The 23,554-nt window shown below is 35.7% G+C and overlaps 2 protein-coding genes across 4 annotated transcripts; one reads left to right on the top strand and one right to left on the bottom strand.

Moving 5' to 3' along the window:
* Window positions 1–2,212: 2,212 nt before the first annotated feature.
* Window positions 2,213–4,384, top strand: LOC132049262 (uncharacterized). 3 transcript variants are annotated; one of them, XM_059440008.1, is made up of 2 exons: window positions 2,213–2,591; window positions 3,690–4,384. In XM_059440008.1, exon 2 carries the CDS (start codon window positions 3,728–3,730, stop codon window positions 4,127–4,129), a length of 402 nt encoding a protein of 133 aa, XP_059295991.1. In that variant the 5' UTR covers window positions 2,213–2,591; window positions 3,690–3,727; the 3' UTR covers window positions 4,130–4,384. The 3 variants fall into 3 exon arrangements, with proteins under 3 accessions (XP_059295991.1, XP_059295989.1, XP_059295988.1); XM_059440006.1 differs by having other exon boundaries at window positions 2,214–2,591; window positions 3,698–4,384; XM_059440005.1 differs by having other exon boundaries at window positions 2,215–2,591; window positions 3,636–4,384.
* A 6,731-nt stretch (window positions 4,385–11,115) lies between these two features.
* On the bottom strand, window positions 11,116–20,462 carry LOC132049261 (uncharacterized). Its single transcript, XM_059440004.1, has 10 exons — window positions 19,858–20,462; window positions 17,791–17,931; window positions 17,054–17,434; window positions 15,120–15,224; window positions 13,865–14,005; window positions 12,318–12,521; window positions 12,078–12,170; window positions 11,799–11,910; window positions 11,633–11,713; window positions 11,116–11,510 (listed from the first exon to the last, which is right to left on the bottom strand). Exons 1-9 carry the CDS (start codon window positions 20,356–20,358, stop codon window positions 11,670–11,672), a joined length of 1,722 nt encoding a protein of 573 aa, XP_059295987.1. The 5' UTR covers window positions 20,359–20,462; the 3' UTR covers window positions 11,116–11,510; window positions 11,633–11,669.
* Window positions 20,463–23,554: the final 3,092 nt, after the last annotated feature.

The raw sequence follows: 23,554 nt of genomic DNA, 5'->3' as shown, positions 1-23,554 counted from the left end.
GTATCTTCCCCTTTGGACCCTTCTATTAAATTGGGGATTGATTCTGGACCCCTATTAGATGATCCCACACTGTATCGACGACTCGTGGGGAAACTCAACTATCTTACTCATACACGTCCAGACCTATCTTTTCCTGTGCTGATACTTAGTCAGTATATGCAAAAACCTCATCTTGCTCATTACTCTGCAGCCTTTAGAGTGCTTCGTTACCTTAAAGACAACCCCAATCAAGGTCTTTTCATGAATTCCAAACCATCCTTTGATCTTCTTGCATTTTGCGATGCCGACTGGGCTTCATGCCCACACTCCCGTCGTTCTGTCAGTGGTTTTTTTGTAAGTTTGGGAGGTTCACCCATTTCATGGAAGTCGAAAAAACAAGACTCTGTTTCCCTTTCATCTGCTGAGGCGGAATACCGTTCCATGCGCCGAGTAACCGCCGAAATCACTTGGTTGACTCGTCTTCTGGCGCATCCGTCGGTCCGACACCCTTACCAGTTCCCGTCCACTCCGACAGTCAAGCAGCCCTCCATATAGCCCGGAACCCCGTTTTCCACGAAAGAACCAAGCACGTCGATCTCGACTGCCATTTTGTGAGACAACAGTTCCTTTCTGGGTTGATTTCACTCACTTTCGTTCCATCCAAAGCCCAGCTTGCAGATTTCTTCACCAAACCCCTATCTGGCGTATCCCATCGATCTGCTTTGGACAAGTTGGGAGTCGTTTCTCTCCCCTCCAACTTGAGGGGGGGTATTGACATTAGTGATCCACAACCTTCACACAGATATGAACAAGATGAGATGTAGAGGAATAATGAAGAAGAAAGACGAAAAGAAAAGAAACAAGATGAGATGTCGAGGAACAATGAAGAAGAAAGACGAAAAGAAGAGAAACAATGAACTCGCTCTTTGTACTTCGTACTTTGTCTCTCGAAGGAGATGTGAAGGATATTAGGGATTTGTCTGAATTGAAGAATTAGGGATCATTTCCCTTACATAGTTCTGGGCCCAATATTTTGGGCTTAATACACATTTGGGTCACAATACAAAATGGACCAATATTACAATATCTGGGCCACATCTCAACAGCACAGTACTAGGCCCAAGTGTATCAGATGAAAATAACAGCCCAAGCTTATCAGATTGGAAAACAACAAAATAGTAGCTGTACAAAACAACAAAAATAGTACCTGTACACAACCTGTACAATATTTTGAATTTACATTTTATTTCTAGTAGACACTTGTAAATAATTCATTTGATTTGTTAGAGACAGCTGTAGTAGTACATAGTACATTATCTAGTCTACAAATACATAGCCTTGTATAGATTTTAAACAGAAGAAGAAAATATACAACAGATTTCTACTATTTTTTATTTTCTGAGAAACATAAGGTTAAACAATCCAAACATTCTTTCTAACTATTTGATTCCTCCAAATTCGCGAAAAGACATTTTGTTTATACTAAAACAAAACAGCATCAACAACTCAAATACTTTGAGCTGTTTCATCTTAAAATATATTATGTATATCATATATTAAATACTAATTAATCGATCTAGATTAATTTGGTTTACATGTCAAAAACTTCAACTAAAGTCATGAGGATGTTGATAAGGACATCTCCTAAAAATTTCACATAGTACAACCCGGTTGGAGTTTATAGTATTAGTTACAATATGTTTACACAAAATATAATAACTTTTGTTTAAATCATGTATATATATTAAGAAATTCACTAAATATCTATAAATATTTTATTGTGAACTCAATTATTATTGGAATATTAACTTAAAATTACTGTAAAAATTCATAGAGTTCAAATCATAAAACCGCTTATATACGACCTCTTCCCCTCCTCCTAGTTTAAGCCTACTAATTTAATCTTTTCCTATTTAATTTTTTTTCTTTTCTTATTCCTATTAGCTCACAATTCCTGCACTCCCTTTTTCTTTTGCAACACAACAAGAACATATTTAGACTGATTCATAAGTGGGGCTCGAAGAGGATAATGTACGCACACCTTATTTTCACCTTTGTGGGGGGCCGAAGAAGGGGTTAGAGAGACTGTTCCAATAGACACTCGGCCCCAATTAAAAGGAAAAATTTGAAGCAAGTATCAAGTAAAATATTTTATTTTATTCATATACCCTAATTTCCCAAACAACCCATTGAGATAAATAAAATCTCCCATCAACAATTTCTACTAGTAGTACTAGTACTACTCTTACTTTTCCTATATTGTCCCATTTTTCTTCTCCTTCTTAAATCTGTGTACTCTTCTTTCTGCCTTTAGCTTATTATGACAGCTCTCAACTCTCTAATGGCAAAGATTCATACTACTCTAAACTCCACTAACATGTTAAACTTTTCACTTTGATCTGTTTTCTTCCATATATTTGCCTTCTCCCCAATTTTTTTTTCTTCTTTCATTTCATCACTGATAAATAATATTTAGCTTCTCTACTTCCATCACTCTTCAACCTTTAATACAAAAACAACACATCAGAGTGTTGAGATTCCCTTTGTTTTTGGATTATTTTTATGAGATTTTGAGAAATGGTGGCTGATTCTTGAAAAGTCTGTTTCTTTGGGTATGTTTTCTCTTTCGGTTTCAATTGCAAAAACATCATAAGCAATAATTTAATGATAGATTCTTTGTGGGGTTATTCTAAAGATTGAATCTTTATGATTTGTTGTACTGAAAAGTTCCATTAAAAAATAAAATTCATCCTGTTTGAGTTTGAATGTAAAAGCTACTGTATGTTTCTCTCTTATGTTGTTGATGTTCTTGATATAGATTCTTTCTGGGGTTAGTCAAAAGATTCAATCTTTATGATTTATTTTACTGAAAAGTTCCATTAGTTTTTTTTTTTTCATCCTATTCGAGTTTGAATGTAAAAGCTACTGTATGTTTCTCTTTTCTGTTGTTGATGTTCTTGATTTTGCTTTTTATAGATATGGCGTCAAGTTTGTTGTTTTTATTGTTGTCTGATGAATGTTGGATATAGGAAAGTTGTGTTTTGAACTTTTCTTCAAAGCATCATAAAAAATAGCTTAATGATAGTTTCTTTCGGGGGTTAGTCTAAAGATTGAATTTTTATGATTTATTTTACTGAAACATTCCATTGTTTTTTTTTTCATCCTGTTTGAGTTTGGATGAAAACAAACTACTGTGTCTGTATGTTTCTCTCTTTTGTTGTTGATGTTCTTGATTTGCTTTTTGATAGATATAGCTTCAAAGTTTGTTGTTTTTATTGTTGTCTGATGAATGTGGGATATGGGAAAGTTGTATTTTGAACTCCTCTTCAAAGTTTGTGTTTTTTTTTTTTTTTTTTTTTTTTTTGTTCCACTGGATTTAGTTTGTTTAAGCTCAAGTATTTGTGTTTTGTTTGAATCATTCTCTGTATTTCTTGTCCTGGTTTGAACTAAGGTCAATTGGGAAGACATAATAGTTTTTTTATGAAGAAAAGTTCTAACTTTTTGTTTGTATATTTTCGACTTCAGTTTAAGCTCTGTGGATAGACTTCAATCAAAGATGATATTTTTATCTTGACTGTTCATGTTGCTGTTTGATATGTTTGATCCTTTAAGATTGTGAGGTTCTTTCTAATCTGCTCTTTTCATGTAATTTATAGGATTTTTCAATTTTTATTGGAGTATCACAAGTCACATACTAGTTAAGTCCTCAGAGATTTAGGTTCACCAGCAGAATTTCGAGCTTTAAAGGATGGGCAGAGGAAGAAAGGGAAAGAAGCAATCTGTTCGTGAGGATCTCGGAAGTGGTGAAGAAGAGAAAATACAAGTCCGGAGAAGAGGAAGACCACAGAAGGCATCAAAGGATGAAGAAGAAGAAGAAGCGGTGAAAGTAGAAGATGAAGAAAATGACAGTGAGAATACAAAAGGTGCTGTCTTTAATAAAGATGTCAAGAACCAATCCGTTGTGAATGGAAAGAAGAGGAAGAGAACTTCACAAGTCAAGGAAGTAGTAGATTCAGTGAAAGTGGAAAATGGTGTTGGGACTAAGACTAACTCTAATGACTTAATAAAGTCAGTTGGATTTAGACAAAACGGGAGTAGAAGGAAAAACAAACCTAGGCGAGCTGCTGAAGTTGGTGTAGAGTGCAGATGAATAGTTTTCTTTGCTATGCTGATTGAATATCTTTTCTTGTTTCTTGAAATTTAGGTAAAATTTTCAGAAGAACTGAATTTTGGGTGGATTTCTCTGGGAAATTCTAGTACTCTTCGATGTGCTTCTGCTGCTAATCGCTTAGCAAGTACCGTTGTTTTGCATATGTTATGGAAAACTAAACCATATTTGCTCATGTACTCTAATCTTATTCGTATTTGATTTTATATGTATGACCCTGTTTTGGTTTCGAATCTCTATTATGTTTTCTTTGAGACGTATTAATTTGAAGGGCAAATACTTTCGACACATGACTTAGCTCTTGGTTAGTTACTGCAGAATTTATTCTGTGCCTCACAACTGACACTAGTTGTGTGAGGCTTCTTTCTGTCTCACAAAAAAGTGGACCCAGAAGTGCAAGATTTGTATCCACTTTTTGTGAGATAAAAAGAAGCCTCACACAACTAGTGTCAGTTGTGTGCGACACATAATAAAGTTTTTCGTTATTGCATATGTCAAAGGAGCAACTCCTTCTTACTGACTGAAATGATGAATGAAGTTAGGTGAAGGGCTCAATGTTGCTGTGCTGAACGGAGGGAACGTGCTCTTTGGAGTTAGAGTCAGTATGATGCTCTCCTTTTCGCTTTGTTTTGACTGATTTAATCCTGTGCACTTTTAGTTATTTGTTTAAAACTGCAAATACTTTTACCCTGAGCGAGTCTATCTGATATTTTGTTTTAGCACTTCTCTGGTATTTGCCTAATAAAAATGATGGTGCAACAAGCTACTCTGCTAGTAAAGTGCTTGAACTTGTAGATTTAACGTTCTTTTAAGTATATTTACCCTCATAATCGTTTAGAGGGACAAATATTTGTGAGATAAGTGATATCGTGTTGATCTTACACTTGAATTATGGTTCTTTTCTGCATTTAGACATTTCATATCTTGCCTGCTTTAGTATTTATTGCTTGTCCTTGATTCTCATCTCATCGGAGATGACATGCAGACAACCATGTTAATTCTGTCATTTTTTGGTGGTGATTTTGTATAACTATCTGGAAGAATGTAATTTGGGGTTGGAACATAAAGGGGAATGCTTCATGATCAAAATTTGTAGACACGATGCAGCTTGCTGCTTACATGTTCAATGCAGTATACTAGCTTATAAGTACTATTTTGATTTCTTCCAGGAATAAGGAATTTTTTGAAGGAAAAGCCAAAGGAAATTTAAGTAGTTGGGCCTGGTTATGTTGTCTCCTTTTACCCTTTTTTTTAAAAAAATTCTTTTTTGGAAGAAATGGTTTGCAAGATGATTAAGATGTTCTCAGTATAAATGGTTTAATACCAAAGTGGCAAAGAAGTACTTGAAACTCAACGATAAGACACTCATTTATGAAAGGTCATATCTTTTATGAAGAACGCCTTTACCACCAATGATCGTGGTGGGGTGATGAGTAGAAGTGTCGGGCTTGAATCCTGACAATGAAATCATGTTTCGTAGGAGAGCCCTTTACTCCTGAATTGGAATTTTCTGGCACAAATCCAAATTAGTCGAGCTTCAAAGTGGGTATCGGATACCAGGTGTAAAAAAATTGGTTCATGAAACATTCGGAGTTCATGTAGGGTCCGAGGAAGGACCGCACTTCAAGGGATGAGAAGACAACCTACTTTGACTGCAAATATCAGCGATGGATTTCATGGCTCGAACCCGTAATTTATAGGTCACACAAAGACAATGTTGCTGCTACTCGCCTGCTCCAATGGTTAGTGAACATAATAAGATGGGAAACAAAGCAAAAAAAAAGGTTTGTCTTTTAGTAGATCTGACCTTCATTTAAAAAAGTCACGTTTTGCGAGTGAAACAGTTTCTTCAAAGATATAATATTTCAAAAATCCAAGGCACCTTCTGTTGAATCGGTAGTTTGGTAAGTTCTATTAATTAGACGTTACTACAACTTGATTAACTATTAAATGCTAACTACCTTGTCATCAACATTTAATGCAAAAAGTTGAGGACTAGATCTGATTTTATATTCTAGTTTAAGATGTCTAAAGTAAGCGTAAAGCTTTCGGACCTGAACACCAGTTTTACCTTTTTTTTTTTTTTTTTCAAACTATATTTACTACGTATCTTATAAAGGATAAGATGATTTAGGTATGCATCTATTTTTCTTTTCCATTTTTTGCTTCCTCTTAGTTTATGGTAAGTGATCCCACTGAAATTTCAATAATCCAATATGGATATCAGCCTAAGAAACATATTATACATTCGCCGCCATGTCACCATCAAGTTATGAAGGAAAAAAAGTAAATTACATTAAACAATTTCGTAATATGATTCACTATACTGAATTTAGAATTATTCCTGCTCTCCATTTCCAATGGAACAAATGCCTTTGTCTTTTGTTCGTGTGGAATGCTTAAAAAGATATAATGTTTTTTGCCTCAAAGGCAGCAATATTACATTATAGGCATATCATCCTTCGGTTGGGATAACTGATAATGGAATAACTAAATCTCTTGATTCTTTGTGTCCTTAACCCTAAAGGTCTATATTTTCAAGTCAAAGGAATCAGGATTTGACATTTATGTATTCTAGAGCAATCTTAAATTATTGTACAATAATAGATGAGTTTATAATTAGATATTTAGCGAATTTCTTAATATATAGATCTTCACCTGAACCCATAAATTAAAAAGGAAATTCGCCTCTGTCTAATTTACACAGGCATATCATTCTTTGGTTGGTGCTGTTGTTCTTTCCATCTGATCAGAAAGGATGATACAAATAAAGCATACCTGCCATTTGTTCTGTTTCTATTCATACATGTGAATTTTCATTGAGTTTTATCAGAAGATGGAACGGACAGGGGCGGATCTACGTGTAAGTGAACACCCTCGACAAAAAATTACAGTGTATATATAGGGTAAATTTTTTGTATTTATGTGCATATATTAACTTTTGAACACTCTCGGCAAAAAATTACAGTGTATATTTAGCTTCTTTTTTTTTTTTTCTTTTTCGAACACCCTGAATGAAAATCCTGGATCCGCCACTGGGAGCGGATGTCGGATATTGTCCCATGGGTGATATGTCTTTCCACTATATGATGTTCCTTGGCTTTTAAGTTTCTGATGACAAATAGATGACAACAACAACATACCCAGTGTATACCCACATGGTGGGGTCTGGGGAGGGTAGAGTGTACGCAGACCTTACCCCTACCTTGGGAGGTAGGAAGGCTATTTCCGATAGACCCCTGGCTCAAGAAAAGGAAATGACAAATAGATGGTTGCTACAAAATATTGCAGAATAGCTTTTGTCTAAATTCAGGTACAAGCTCCATTTTAAAAAAAAGGAAATTAAATTTTTCCTACTAGATGAAGCGAAGGTAAGAGTCAAAATACACTGTGGAGAAGAGCTTACTTATGAGCAAAAGGGGACGACGAAGTTGTACGAGATTCAGACAGAGCTGGTAAAGATCGGCAGAAGTCTCCATAGAAGGGTCTATAGTGGTGAGAACAAAATGGTGACCATGACTAGAAGGGAAAGGCATAGGTACGATAGACAGTTCGTTAATCGGATTTCCATTCACAAAAAGCCTAAAATTCATCCTCAACTGCTAATAGTTCCAGATACCCAAACAGAAGAAGAAATGATATTTGTTGATGAAATGCCTTGAAATTTTGACTTTCAGAAATGTATCCTACTGTTAGATCTTTTCTGCATTTAGACATTTCACATCTTGCCTGATTTTGTATTTATTGCTTGTCCTTGTTTCTCAACTCGTCCGAGATAACATGCGGACTAAGTTGTTAATTCTGTCATTTTTTTGGTGGTGATTTTGTATACCTAACTCGAAATGCTTCATGTTCTAAAAATTTGAAGACACAATGCAGCATGCTGCTTACATTTTCAATGCAGTATACTAGCTTATACTATTTTGATTTCTTCCAGGAATATGAGATTTCTGAAGGAAAGTGTGCACTTGGTGTACTCAAGAAAAAGCCAAAGGGAATTTAATTAGTTGGCCTGTTTATGTTGTCTCTTTGTACCATTTTTTTAGAAGAAATGATTTTCAAAATGACTAAGATGTTCTGAGATTAGATAGCTGGTTTAATACCAAATAATTACTGCAAAGTCACCAATAAAGACACCCATTCATGAATGGTCGTATTTTTTGTGAAGATTTGCTTTTATTGCCAAAGGTCGTAGTAGGGTGGTAAAGTAGAAGTTTTGGTATGAACGTTGAAAATGAAATCACGTTTGATGGGAGAGCCCTTTACTTCCTGAAATGGAAGTAATGACGCGAATTCAGATTAGTCAAGTCTCAAAGCGGATACCGAACACCAGATGCTATTGGAGGAGAGCACTTTAATTCCCAAAATTGAACTTTTGAGCACGAACTCGGGCTAATTGATCCCTAAAGCGAGTACAGGACACTAGGTGTGAAACAAATGGCAGCACGGTGCACGAAACATTCGGAGTTCACGTAGGGTCGGGGAAGGACAACACCTCAAGGGTGTGTGATATAGGCAGCTTGCTTTGACGTAGATATTAGTGACTGATTTCACGACTCGAACTCTTAATTTAAAGGTCACACATAAATAATTTTACCGTTGCTCCAAAGCTACGGAACATCATGTGGGAAACAAAACAAAAAAAGGGGTTTGTCTTTTAGTAGACGTGATCCTCCATTAAATAGAGTCACGTTTTTTGAGTGATACAGTTTCTCCAAAGATGTAATATTTCAGAAAGCCACGGCATCTACTGTCGAATTCGTATTTTGGCAAGTTTAACTAACTAGTGGCCACCAAAACTTAATTAACTATAGAATTTGCCAACTACCTGTCATCAGGATGTAATGCAAAAAGTTGAGGATTAGATCTCTCATTTTCTATTCAATTTTAAAATATCTAAAGTAAGCAAAACTTTAGGACAATATTTAGCTTTGGGACCTAAACGCCAGTTTTACATTTTTTTTTTCCACGTATATTTACTATCTTATGAAGGACAAGATGATTTTTAGTTATGAATCTCTTTTTCTTTTTCATGTTTTACTTCCTCTTAGTTTATGGTAAGTGATCACACTGAAATTTCTATAATTCAGGATGGATATTATAAGGGCCTTAGAAAGCCCACAAGATAAGATAAAAAAAGAAAGTATGGAGAGTAAATTCAAATAGCTACCACCCAATCGACTAAATTAAAATTATTCGGCGATGTATAATATGTATATAATTTATATAATCTATGTATATAGGTTAGGAAAAGTATAAAATGAATCCGGCCAGTACCCAGTATTTCATTATTGGGCCTAAATACCTCTTGAGACAATAGCTTAGGCTGTCATGTCATCTATCAGAGCATTGGAGTTTTGAAAGGAACAAAAAGGTTAAATTACACTAAACAATCTTGTAATATGAGTTATCCATGTTCTCCATTTCCAAAGGAACAAATGCCTTGTTTTGTTTGTGCGGAATGCTCAGAAAGATATAACGTTGTTTGTCTAAAAGGAAGCAATATTACAGACAGGCATATCATTCCTTGGTTGAATAATGGATAATGGAAGAACTAAATCTATTGATTCTTTATGTCCATTAAGGTCTATATTTCAAGTAGAATAAGTCAGAATTTGAAGTTTATGTGTTTCGAGCAATCTTAAATTATTGGACAATAATGAATCAGTTTATAGATAAATATTTAGTGAATTTCTTAATATATATGCAATATATGACTAGAATTAATATTTTCATGTGAACCCATAAATTACACTGTAGATCCGCCTCGACTGATTTACAGACAGACATTTCATTCTTTGGTTGGTGCTGTTGTTCTTTCCATCTGATCAGAAAGGAGGATACAAATAAAGTATACTCTGCCATTTGCTCTGTTTCTATCATGACGTGTGAATTTTTATCGAGTTTTATCAGAAAATGGAACGGATGTCTGATATTGTCCCATGGGTGACGTGTCTTTCCACAAAATGATGTTCCTTGGCTTTAAAGTTTCTGATTACAAATAGATGGTTGCTACAAAATAATTGCAGAACCGCTTTTGTCTAAAATCAGGTACAAGCTCCACTGGGAAAAGGCAATAAGTTATTCCTTCTAAATTAAGTGAAAGTTAAGAGTCAAAATACACTGTGGAAAAGAGCTTTCTTATGAGCGGTGGCGGATGTAACATGTTAGGTGGGGGTTCAATTGAACCCTAGCTTTCGATGCGGAAAGATAAATTTATGTGTAAACAATTATTAAAATTGCAATAAATAATAGACATAAACCCATAACTTTTAAAATACGATGGATTCAAACTAAGAATCTTAAAAGGTTGAACCCCTAAAGTGTAAATCTTGAATTCGCCTCCACTTATGAGCAAAAAGGGAGGATAAAGTTGTAGGAGATTCAATAGAGGAGATACAACTGCTAAAGATGACCGGCATAAGCCTCAATAGAAGGGTCTATAGTGGCGAGAACAAAATGGTGACCATGACTAGAAGGGAAAGGTAGAGGTACGACAGAGTGTTCGTGAATCAGATTTCCAATCATAAAAAGCCTAAAATCAATCCTCAACTGCAAATTCCCAAACAGGGAAGACGTGGCTGGCATCTGTTGATGAAATGCTTTGAAATTTTAAATGTATCCTACTGTTAGATCTTTTATAATGTGATAAGGCCTTGCACCTTTTATGAAAGACTGCATAATTGTTCTCACTGTAACAGTGCAAGTCAGAAGAAACTCGACAAGATGGAAAGAAAATCACGAAATAACCGAATAAAATTTCACTTCCCACTTCATTTTACTAATTTTGCTCCTATGTTCAACCTTTTTGCTAGGCTGTTAGGTGATGAATAACATAATGCATGCAACGTGTTAACAGCTTACTAAGTTCTGAAAGGATTTTTTAAAGCACATAATCACAAATACAGAATTTGGACCAAAACTAGTGGGTTCTACCAAACCCGTAAACAAAAGAATAGCTCCGCCCGCATGTCAAAGAGTAAATAGCTGCAAGGCAAAACCAATCACCAATTCTACAGAATACTGACTTCTAAACTATATGTTAAACAAGAAAACTTGTTCTCTAATTTCCTGTTAAACAAGAAAACTTGGTTCTCTAGTTTCCCCCGCATGTTCTTCTGCATCTCTTATTTGTATACAGGAACCCAAATAAACCAAATAAATAACAAGAGACTAATCCTCAGCTAAAAGTTCAGAACCTAGCAAGACCAATGAAGAAAAAGGGGAAGCTGAAATCTAAAACTTTTTGACTTCCATATTAGTACAAGACGGAACAGTTTCGAGAAAAAGTAACACGGTTCAAGCCATGAGGCATTCTGGTTATAAACTGCACAAGAGTTCAAGAGGGTAACTTGTCTGAAAGCTGCACGGACAAAATTGCAATAGCATCAAACTCTCAGCTGCTTTCAGCACCAAAAGAATGGCAGGGAGGAATGTGTGGCGGATGAAACTGAAATCTACAACGGAAAGGAGAGTTACCAATACCATCCTCACTACACTTGCTGAAACATCGTGCAGAACACTATTCGCCTTGAAGACAGTATAGTTGCCGTATATTTCCCGAAGCTGTCAAATATAGGCAGTACAGGAGGTGAGAACAAATTGTTCAAGCATGAACATCAAGAAATGATATATAAACAGTCAGCATTACCATATAACCAGTCTTTAAAGCACACATGGAGAGCAGTTGCGACTTCCCGCTTCCTGCTCTCGTCAAGCTCGGTTTCCTTCAAAATATGCTTAGTCTCCTCCAAGTTCTTGTGCTGAAAGGGTCAACAAGTATGACTTATGGTTTTCCAAAAGTTTGACGACTCAACCAAAACATTAGAATATGCATTGGGCTATACTACATAAAGGGAAGATAATCATATTGTGTGCACAAATATGATGTAAAATGATAGAAAAAGTTTAAGTTGGTGTTTGAACGCACATTTCTCTGCTGCGATGCCAAATAAGCATCCGGTAAAGGGAAAGGATTATCTTTCGTGGGCCCAGATTGCTGCCCTTCAAACCAGTTTGGAATCTGTGACCATTAGAAACATGCATATTAGCATCTAAAGAAATACAGATCTGAGAGCCCAGCTTTGAAGACATTTGGAAAAGGTATGGGAACTTAGTCAATTGATAAATTAAAACTCTAAGGTCCTTGTTGCTACTTTTGCAGACATACCAAAAAGTTGGTGAACTGATCAGGGTCCACAGGGATAGCAGACTCAGTTTGAACATCAGACACACCAGCAGGATGTGACAGTGAATCATGTGGGTCAACGACACCAAGAGCTACAGGTGCATCCCATCTGTTGATGGTTGGGTCAATACCAACTTGATTCAGGTGTTCCTCCAGTTGAGGGTAAAAAGTATTGTAGGGAGCCACCTTACAAAATCATCAAAACAGATAAGAGAGGGGAAGTCAAAAAATTCCCCAGAATAACAAGTTGAACGGCAAGAACTATATGTCTAATCAGCATGATAGAATCAAGAACGCTAGTAAATAGAATGCACATAATGAGAAAATGCAGAATACCTTCAATTCTTGTATCCAATTAACATTATAAAATAAATGGATTACCAAGCCCTAGCCAACTTAACAAAACATTTAGTTCATAATTGACGAACTATTCTTAGAAGAAAACAAAGCCACCAAGTGGCTAGCAATCTTGACAAATAGACACTAATACAAAGAGAATGCACTACTTCTTAAGAGGCAGAAGGTATTTCACAGCATATATTAGATGATGGATACAAATTATATAGCCACTGGAAAACAATATGCCAGTCAATTAAGTGATATAAACTACCCCACCAATCCCATTTACCACACGAACAAAAGTACACCAAGAGTCCCACAACTGAAAAGTTACATCTCTAGCACTCAATATTGACTTTGAAATTGACCACAAACTAAAGTTCACTTAATATTTCAAACTTCTCAATTGCACTGAAATTCTCCATCCTATAAACTTAGCACACTCTTATCTTCATCGCGTGCATTCAATGAAGGGGTTTGCAAAGACAACAATGTTGGCCTACACAACGTCCACGATCCATCCAACTTGGCCTGTCCAACATGTATTTAGCATGTCATAGGGACATTCCCCTTACAAGGTTTTCATGCTTTCCGCTTATATAACAAACTCAGATTACTTAACAAAGTCATGCGTGGTTCATTAATAATCTTCCAAAGATGTGTATTTGACATGTAATAGAGAGATTCCCGCACAAGGTTTTCATGCTCCCCAACAACAACATCCCCTGTGTGATCCCACAAGTGGGATCTGGGGAGGGTGGGGTGTGCGCAGACCTTACCCCTACCTTTTGAGAGGTAGAGAGATTGTTCCAGATAAACGTTATCATGCACCCCACTTGAATAATAAACTCAAATGACTCAAAAAAGTAACTTATGGTTCATTAAAAACGTTCCATTGAGATGCCCCATATTTTGCAATAATATACTTATTCTCTTGCATTTAGCCCGAAGGGAAAAACTGCCTCAATACTTGCATCTGCTGGTTTATTTCATTTCACTTGTGGCAGTGTAAGATCAATGAAAACTAAAGAAAAGGGTAAAAGCTGAGTGAATAATTTCACTTTTAAAGCCATATGAGTTTGCAATGACATTTGATGCAGAGGGATAATGCATGTATGAGTCAAATAAGGATTTTGGATATCCGAGGAGTAAGCTGAAGTTTTGAGAAGCAGCACAAAAGTGACACAGACCTGCAATTTATGGTTATCGCCAACAAGAAGTGGTGTTTGGTTTACTCCCAAGAAGAATATGCATTCACGACAATTGGCAATACAAATACGTTTTGCTGCTGCAATCACGTGTACACGTTCACAGTGCTCAACTCTGACAGCCTGTGAATGACATTATACAATTAAAGGCCACATCGAATAATTACTTTAGAGGATCAAACAGAGTATGGTAAACCATCTGCAAAATGGATCAATTGACACAGAACTAGCGGAAACTGGTTGTTCATGTATTATGTGTTAAACCCTGATGTAAATAAAACAGTCGCTTGAGTAACTCCATTTCAAAAATAGCTTGAGTAACTCTCTAATTTTTATGTTTACATTTTGAAATCATGGATAGTCTTTCTAGCAGCAGTAGAAAGCTTCATAAAGCATAAATTTCTTCCTTTTATCATCTTTGGATTGCATGCAAATATTGGTCACTTTTTTGTGTACAGCATTTAAGCCATAACTATAGAAGAAAATCTATATCAATCATTCCACCAAACATGCCTCAATTTTAGATAAATTGGAGTCCGGCTATATAAATCATATGTACTCATTCAGCTCCTTCCGGGACCACGTCGTTTTAATACTAAGTAATTTGTCTTTATGTTGCCAAGTAACATGAAGGAATGTCTAAATATCATCCAGAACCACAAAGTTCAAAATGCTTGCATAACTGTTAGATGATGCCAGCACAGCCTAAATGAAAATTTCGAACCAAACAGCTCCAATAGGATCAAATCTTAAATAAAACCAAATCTCAGATAAGAATAAGGTCAAATCTCTGATAAGCTCAAACCTTAATGGTAATGATTTCCCTACAGATGATGTTGTTTCTCTATCTCCTGCCTATTCAGATTTTCAACTTCAAACCAAAATATCCATAAGAAATAGAAGCCTGCATATCTTTCTCTCCAAGCATGAGATGAATAATGTCAAAATCCTAGACGATATACGTTTCGAAGATGGCATTTGGCCAAATAAGTACCTTTAACTAGATCGTCTTGGAATTGCTAAACATTAAAACCCCATACTAAGGTACAGTGCAGGCTGTTTTTTGAGAAGCAAACAAATAAGAACACATTTCATTCATATATAGTACATGAGACAGTTACAAAAAGTTGCAGGTCATGCAGAATTAATTTTACGTCCTACTAGAATTTCTATAATTTCACTACTAAACGACCCTTGAGAAGAAACAAGCAAAATCTTCCTAAAGGTTAGTACCTACCTTGCCTACAGCTCCCAGGACAATAGTTGCATCAGAACATCCATATACTGTCGCATATTTCAAAGGAGCTAAAATATAAATGACTGATTCATGGCAATTAATAACCTGCCAAAAAAAAGGATTCAATATCAAGAATCATGTAGAAAAAAAAAAGAAAAAAGGATTCAATATCAAGAATCATGTAGAAAGTTTGTTTCCCCAAATTTGAATCTGTCCGGCCAAGAATTTGTTGGGGCACAAGGTAAATCAAGATAAAGCGAAAGAAGAAATCACAGTGCAAAATCATTTCATGCTTAAGACAAAAAATTTAGCAACCAACTTTAAACTTGACAAGCTTCTGGAAGTTGAGAGTACTAGAATATTCAAAGACATAAACATCTCAGCATGCTACCGAAAAGGTGCACACAAACTGATCAACCAGTTGCAAATAATGGACATGTCCGCCTTCCAGACAAGACTAGCTTTCAAATAGACACTATAGAGAACCTTACTCCGACCACTTATCTGATATTGCTTCCTTTCATTTTCACATTCTTCTGGAATGCTCTTAAATCCTAGTCAAACACTCTTGAGCAGGGGCGAATTTGTGTGTAAATTTTGGGTCACATGAACACATGGTCACTCGACTAATTTCGATATATTATGTGTATAATTCTGAAAATATATCTAATATTAACTAAGTGAACACATGGTCATAATAGGTTGAGTGGAGCACTGGTCAAAGGTTATCTTTGTATTCTGAAGGTCACGGGTTCAATCCCCAGCTCGGGCAGCTTTTTTAATTTTTGCATTATTTTCTAAAGCAATGGTGAACCCATCCTCATGAAATCCTGGATTCGCCTCTGCTCTTAAGAACTCACCCATACCATGACGGACAAATTTTTAGAGTTGACCCTCCTTGGAGACAGGTGTGATTCGGCTTTAAAGTTGTCAGTAAATAAATAAAAGAACGGTTCGAATTCAAGAGATATGGTTGTTCGTATTGATAGGTTAGAGACTAAACAGACACAATGCAGAGGCAGTAATAAAACAAAATAAGTTCATAACACTTAACCTCTTAAATGAGTTCTGTAAGGGACGAGGTTTTACAAAAGATGATGCAACGTGATAAATTCTCCTTGCTGATAACTTTAAAGTCTTACCACTTATAAAAAAAAGTAACTTTAAAATCTTATCATCTTGACTCCCATTATTAGTGAAACTACACTTTAATTATCAAAGAAGTCTTACCATCTCGACTTATATAGCATAGCCAATTTCAATAAAGTAACTTTATGATTTAAGTGAATTGGAATGGAAATCATTACGTTATAACCGTCTAAATTGTATTATATCAGCAGTCTTGCATGGAAAGACACTCCATTCTACATCCATAGATTTGTCGAATTACATCCTTCCTATATACTATAAAATTATGACCATAATAATGTTATAACCAAATATAATCTCTTCTTATCATTATTTTGGTCTCGAAGATCAAGGATCCAGTTCAGGACCAATTTAAATAAGTCGTTCGATAAAAAAATTTGATCTAAACTGTTCTATTCTGGCCTTTAAATGAGAGGTCATTGCACCATATTAATGATTTAGAAGTTATCAATAACTTCACAATGGGTGCAACAGCATTCTGACTCTTCCTGGTGAGAATACTGTTCAGACTACCAAACTGTGAACAAGTTTATTCTGACACAATTAATAGACTATAGAAAATGCACTACAGTCGAATGACCTGAAGGAGCACACCCAACACAAGCCCATTCCTGCAGACCCCTTCCAACTGATGTAACTAAAGATCTTGTAGAACACTAAGAAAGTTTAGCACACACAACGAGAAAAGAACCATTTACAAAAGGTCCATAGTATCCTAAAATGAATCATTCAACTCATATTTCCCATAAAAAAATAATAACACACAACATAAAGTTGAAATTTACCTTTACAGAGGAGCCCTTAATATCATTTGGCAGCCTTACATATGACGATTTAGAAATTCCTTCAATGTAACTTGGTCCTCTAGGACTGGGCGAACTCTTCACTGAACTTGCAGAGACATCAGCCATTGGCACATCCTGATCAGAGGCATTGGTTGGTCCATTTTCCTTTGCGGAAGCCCTCTCAGTAATTCGTGTCAAAGCGGAGGCTATATTTTCTAGGAGCCAGTCATGTACTTGAGCTGCAGGAACAGGAACAGCAGGCATCTCTGGATCTGAATTGGCAAAAAATGGGGCATTCTGACTCAATGGGATTCTCTCAGATCCCTTTTCACCAAAAAAGATTAGGAAGCCAAGATGCTCCAATTTCTCCATGGACAAAACCTATGAGTCAATTTTAACTAGATTAGCTTTTCAGCATACCTTTAAGTCAATACTGTATGAGAACAAACAAGGGCACAAAATGGATGCATATAGAGAAGACTAGAGCAGCAAAGGTCTGTCAATAGGCACCGTCATTCGTCAAGAAACAAGTGTTCTTGCATTAGACGTTTCAGTTTCTTGTGCACTATCTTATTATGTTTTGTGTGAATAAAATTTTATTTGCAAAAAAGAATAAACTTGAGTGGCATGCTTGTGAAGTCATATAAATCACATTTAGTCAAATTTGATAGGCAACTATCCTAAGCATACAAAACGACAAATATGGTATCATAACACAAAGTATAAAATTCACAAACCAGTGATTCTTCATTATCCCCTTCCACTGACTCTGCCAAAAGAGACAAAATGTTTCCCAAGTGTTTCTGTAAATATGATAATTGATGAGCCTCTTCATCAGCCTGTGATGGCATAAACCGACGACTATTGCTGCGTACAAGCTGCAATTTCAAAACAAAGCTTTTGGTTAATACTTTACAGAAGAAAACACTAGGAATTTGAAAACTAAAATGCAATCCATAAACAGAGACAAACATCGCATGCTTAGTGAAATTGTTAAAACTGCAAGTAATTGTCAGCCACAAATAGTTAATTGAGATTCAACATAATAAATCCTGATTTCGACAAACCATTATTGGTGAAAATCTGCTGAACCGCTAAAACCAAAAACTTTTACTGATCAGAGTTTCAATTTTTTTTTAAAAAAATATAAATTAAAAGGCATGTACTATCAACTATTGTCAAAAGCATTATCAAACTAGTAACAACATGCTAAATAAAACTATTCACCGCATTATCACCTAAATTCTCATCATACTCTGCACTATTAGTTTGATAGTGGTTTTGATCAATTCAAAATCATTATCAAACTACTAACAGCATTATTACCTAACACCTGAACATGCAAACACTGAAATACAAAAATAATACAGAGGCGAAATAAATCCATCCACTCACAATCACTGTCCACAAACTGTCAACTTCCCAATTTGACTATACAAAATCGTACAATGGAATCAAATTCACAAAACATAAAACTTTTACTGATCAGAGTTCCATTTTTTTTTTTTTAAAAAACAATGTCAAAAAGTATGTACAATTGCCTATTATTTTTTAATTTTTTGATGACAAGGGAACCCGCAGCCGCTACCCTTCGGGTGCGCACAGGGTAACACCCGCTCTGTGTAATAGCCTGCAAACCACACAGGAGAGATAACCCGCACTAGGCAAGCCCCGTGCGACGAGCTCGACCCAGAAGGCAAATCCCCTGTTGTCGTAAGCAAGGGTTTCGAACCTAAGACCTCCATTATGGAAGCCCCATGCTCAAACAACTGAGCCACCCTTGCGGGTTTGTGCAATTGCCTGTTATCAAAAGCATTATCAAACTATGAACCACATTATCACCTAAATTCTCATCATACTCTGGATTATTAGTTTGATAATGCTTTCGAAACTACTAACGGCATTATTACCTAAAACCTAAACATGCAAACACTAAAATACAAAAATAATATAAAAGCCAAATAAATCATTCGCTTCACACAATCAACGACATACCCCGTGTAATGCCACAAGAGTGAGTCTCGGGAGGGTAAGATGTACGCAGACCTAACCCTACCTTTGTGAGGTAGAGAGGGAGGTTGTTTCCGTCTTTCCGATAGACCCTCAGCTCAAAATAAAATAAGACAGCAAAATAGCAAGATACACAACAAATAGTAATACACATTGAAGAATAAGACACTCGGCGATACCTAAATAGTACTACTGAATAATAAGAAACTAAACGATAACAAAATAATAAGAAACTACAGATAACTAAATAATAAGAAACTACGCAATGACTAAACAATACTACTAGAAAAGAGGATCATACAATGCAATCAAATTCATAATACACAGACTATTCCTAACCCAAAAATAAGAAACCACGCGATAACAAAATAATAAGAAACTACAGATAACTAAATAATAAGAAACTACGCAATGACTAAACAATACTACTAGAAAAGAGGATCATACAATGCAATCAAATTCATAATACACAGACTATTCCTAACCCAAAAATAAGAAACCACGCGATAACTAAATAATAAGAAACTACGCGATAACTAAACAATACTATTAAAAAGATGACCATACAATGCAATCAAATTTCATAAAACACAGACTATCCCTAACCTAAAAATAAGAAACTACACGATAACTAAATAATAAGAAACTACACGATAACTAAACAATACTATTAAAAAGAGGATCATGCAATGCTATCAAATTTCATAAAACACAAACTATTCCTAACACAATACGATTAAAAACAGAGGATCATTCAATGCAATCAAATTCACAAAAAACAGACAATTCCTAACCTGCAACGGCGAAAGAGCAGATAAAAACCCGTCAAAAGCTGAAGTAGAAGGCCAAACATCAGCAACAGCAGCAGAATCCTTATGTCCTTTAGGAAGCAACCTTTTATAACTCTGAATATACAAAAAAAGCATCAAATCAAACACATTAACACCGATATCACCGATCTCGGTTAACTTAGCTGTAACAATTGGATCCGATTCAGAGTGTAGAACGGAAGCAATTGTTTCAATAACAAGTCGAGCATTTTCATGTGAGATCTGAAGTGCTTCAGAAATTGCTTCATAATTAACTCGATACGAAGAGCTAGAGGATGAGGATAAGAGTTTGTTACGAATTGATATAAGTGTTTGAGATCCGTCTGTGAAGATGAGTTTAGGGATTGGGAGAAGGCCGTGTTCGAATGGCTCGCGTCGTGGATGTATGTAAATTGGAGAAGCGGTTGTGGTGGTGGTGGATGACGGCGCTGATGGTGGTGGTGGTTGTTCGTCGGTTTCCGGCATGGTTATTGTGAGTGAAATGACGGGAAATGTTAGCTTACAGAGATCAAATGTCAGGGAAAGAACAATAATCCACTTTCGGTCTCGATCCAGCCTGACCCGACCCTCTTTGGATGGTTGTTACGTGTCTGTGCTGTGCTGTTAGCAGGGGCGAATCTACCGTGCATCTCGTGAACACATGATCACCTAACTAAACTCGATATATTATATACATAATTTTTAAAATATATCTAATATTAATTGAAGAAACACATGATTAAATTAGATTGAGTAGAGTACTGGTTAAGTGTTGAATTTTTGTATCATATTTGGTAGAAGGTATAAATGTATCTTGGGATAAATTTATATCTTGTACCAAACAAAATATAAAATGCATCCCATGGTATAAGCTGGGAGATACCTTCTGATACCACTTATTCTGGGACTATTTTATACCATCTCCTAAATGGTATAAAATAGTCCCAAAATATGGGATAAATTAGTCCCGAGATTATAATCGCAGGATAATTTTGGCCATGCACCAAACGACCACTTAAGGTTGTGGGATTGCACCCTACTAAATGCACTTTTGCGTCTTTTTTTTAAAAAAAAAAAATCAAGATGACCTCATCCTCTTGAAATCCTGGATTCGCCTCTAGTTGTTAGTTGTACGAGTTTGTTTTGATTGTTAGTTAAATTTTATTTATTGCATCGTTAAATTTATCTTTACGTTATATAGCAACGAAAAGTCTTATTATGTAGCAACGAAAAGTCTTGTTATGTAGCAACAAAAAGCTTTGTTTTGGGTCGATACTTAATTTATTTTTTGCATTTTATTTATACTTATTATTTAATAATTCTATTTTATTTATAGTGATTTAACTGTATCCTACTTTTCTTGCAGGTTTATTCTTTAAGTTGTTAATGTGTGATATTATGTAAGGACGAAAAATAATTTATTTATTTAAATATTACATTCATCAAAACAATACAGTATGATACAAAGCACAATACGAAATAATTCGATACATATTTGAAAGGCTCTCTTCGTGAAGATAAGTTTAAGGATATGTAGAAGGTTGTGTTCGAAAGGCTCTCATCATGGATGTATGCAAATTGGAGGAGCGGTGATGGTGGTGGTGGATGACAGCGTTGATGGCGGTGGTTGTTCGTCGGTTTCTGGCATGGCTTTTGTGAGTGAAGTGACAGGAAATGAGCTTAAGTAGGCGCTTGGCCATAGAAACCAAAAACTTTTTCACTGTTTTTGGAATTTTGGAGCTGGAGTTGTGTTTGGCCATAGTTTTTACAAATAGTTTTTTTTTTTTTTTTTTGTTGACATGTACTTATTTTGGTTGTGAAAAACAAGTTTTTCTTGTTTTTCAAATTCCAAATACAACTTCAAGTTGTATTTGGAATTTTCATGGCCAAACACTACTTTTTGAAAAAATTGAAAAAAATTCTGGAAAAAAGTGAATAGTTCTCAAGGCCAAACGGGTCTAGCCCGGTTTATGTTCACTTACGGGCTTGATCTAGCCTGACCCGGCCCGGTGATCATAAGTGAGCGCTTTTCCAATCAGTTGCGCGCATGGTTGGAAGCTCGGTTTCTGTTCACTTACGGACTTGATCTAGCCTGACCCGGCCTGGTGATCATAAGTGAACGTTTTTCCAATCAGTTGCTTTGGTTTTTCTTTTTTCATCATATTAAAATGAAAAAATAGCAACGGGTTGTTATTCATTTTTTTTTTCTCCTTTTGTGTATGTTTAGCGAGACTAGGCTTCTTTTATTTTATATATATGTATATATATTTGGGTTAAGGTTCAAATACACCTAAAATATCGCTTTTTTTTTTAAATTTCCTACTGAACTATCAAGTGTGAGAGTTTTTTACCTAAACTATCACCAACTAGCTTGGAAAAAGCACCTCAACTATCAGCTGTTCACTTTTCCTACCTGAACTATCACCAACGAATTTGTAAAACACACTTAACAGTTGATAGTTGAGTTGTATTTTACAAACTAGTTAGTGATAGTTCAGGTAGGAAAAGTGAACAACTGATAGTTGAGGTGTGTTTCCCTAACTAGCTGGTGATAGTTTAGGTAGGAAACTCTCATGCCTGATAGTTCAGGTAGGAAACTGAAAAAAAGGTGATACTTGAGGTGTGTTTTTGATCATTATCTCTATATATTTTAATTACTCCTTTTAATTTATGTGGCGCTTTTTATTTTTCGAGATTCGATGTTATTTTGACTAATATTTCGTAAGATGTTTTCATTATATTAAAATGAAAAAATCGCAACTTATAGTACTCTTCGTATAGTTTATCTAAATTTTACAATAACAACATACCAGTATATTCCCACTAGCCACTAGGTGTGGTCCGGGTAGGGTAGACCTTACCCCTATTGTGATGGAAAGAAGGTTGTTTCTGATAGACCCTCGGTTCAAGGGGGGATGAAAATACAACAAAGAATAATAAGCAATAACAAAGAACAAGATAATAAAATAAATGAAGTGAAAGAAACAATCAGGCAGTACCAGATTTCTAAGATAAGCAAGCGCAACAAATATACTAATACTCCTGATACGAAAAAGAAATCGTACTAGTCATCTACCCTGATACTCGAACTCCACACCCTCCTATCAAAGGTCATGTCCTCGGTAAGTTGAAGCAGCGTCATATCGTAGCTAATCACCTCTTTCTAGAACTTTTTTGGCCGACCTCTCCCTATCCTCAGGCCCACCACAGCCAACCTCTCACACCTTCTCATTGGAGTATCTGCATCGTCTCCTCTACACATGACCGAATCATCTCAACCTTCTTTCTCGGATCTTGTCCACCACGGAGGCCCACTTCAACCTTGTCCCGAATCACTTCATTCCTAATCTCATCTCTCCTGGTATGCCTACACATTCATCTTAGCATCCTAGTTTATCTAAATTTTAATATAAAATATTAAGTTGATCTAATCCAATTTAGCTTCAAAATTTAGTGAATTGACTCTCGAAAAGCGAGAGATGCCACATTTGTTGTAACACGGGAGTAATATTTTTACTATTTCACTTTTTCGCTTCTTCTCCAACTATTTTTTTGTAAAAATATTATATCAATTTTGCTATTAACATCTAATGATTAACTTGATCTATTCATAATTGAATGACTTTCCAAGAGCACTAAATGAGTTTTTTCTTTTTGCAAGTGAATTTCATCAAGTGCATCA

Source organism: Lycium ferocissimum, chromosome 3 (assembly GCF_029784015.1).
Source record: "Lycium ferocissimum isolate CSIRO_LF1 chromosome 3, AGI_CSIRO_Lferr_CH_V1, whole genome shotgun sequence".
In the NCBI taxonomy this organism is placed as follows: domain Eukaryota; kingdom Viridiplantae; phylum Streptophyta; class Magnoliopsida; order Solanales; family Solanaceae; genus Lycium; species Lycium ferocissimum.
This window is presented reverse-complemented; position numbering and strand designations above follow the sequence as displayed.

What these genes read in the sequence shown, in the direction of transcription:
- LOC132049262 (XM_059440008.1), top strand. Translation starts at nt 3,728, where the DNA reads ATGGGCAGAGGAAGAAAGGGAAAGAAGCAATCTGTTCGTGAGGATCTC.
- LOC132049261 (XM_059440004.1), bottom strand. Translation starts at nt 20,358, where the DNA reads ATGCCGGAAACCGACGAACAACCACCACCACCATCAGCGCCGTCATCC. An exon ending in GGGATAATGAAGAATCACTG is followed by an intron (nt 17,435 to 17,790) that starts GTTTGTGAATTT and finishes ATTGACTCATAG; the next exon opens with GTTTTGTCCATGGAGAAATT. An exon ending in TCCTGGGAGCTGTAGGCAAG is followed by an intron (nt 14,006 to 15,119) that starts GTAGGTACTAAC and finishes TGTCATTCACAG; the next exon opens with GCTGTCAGAGTTGAGCACTG.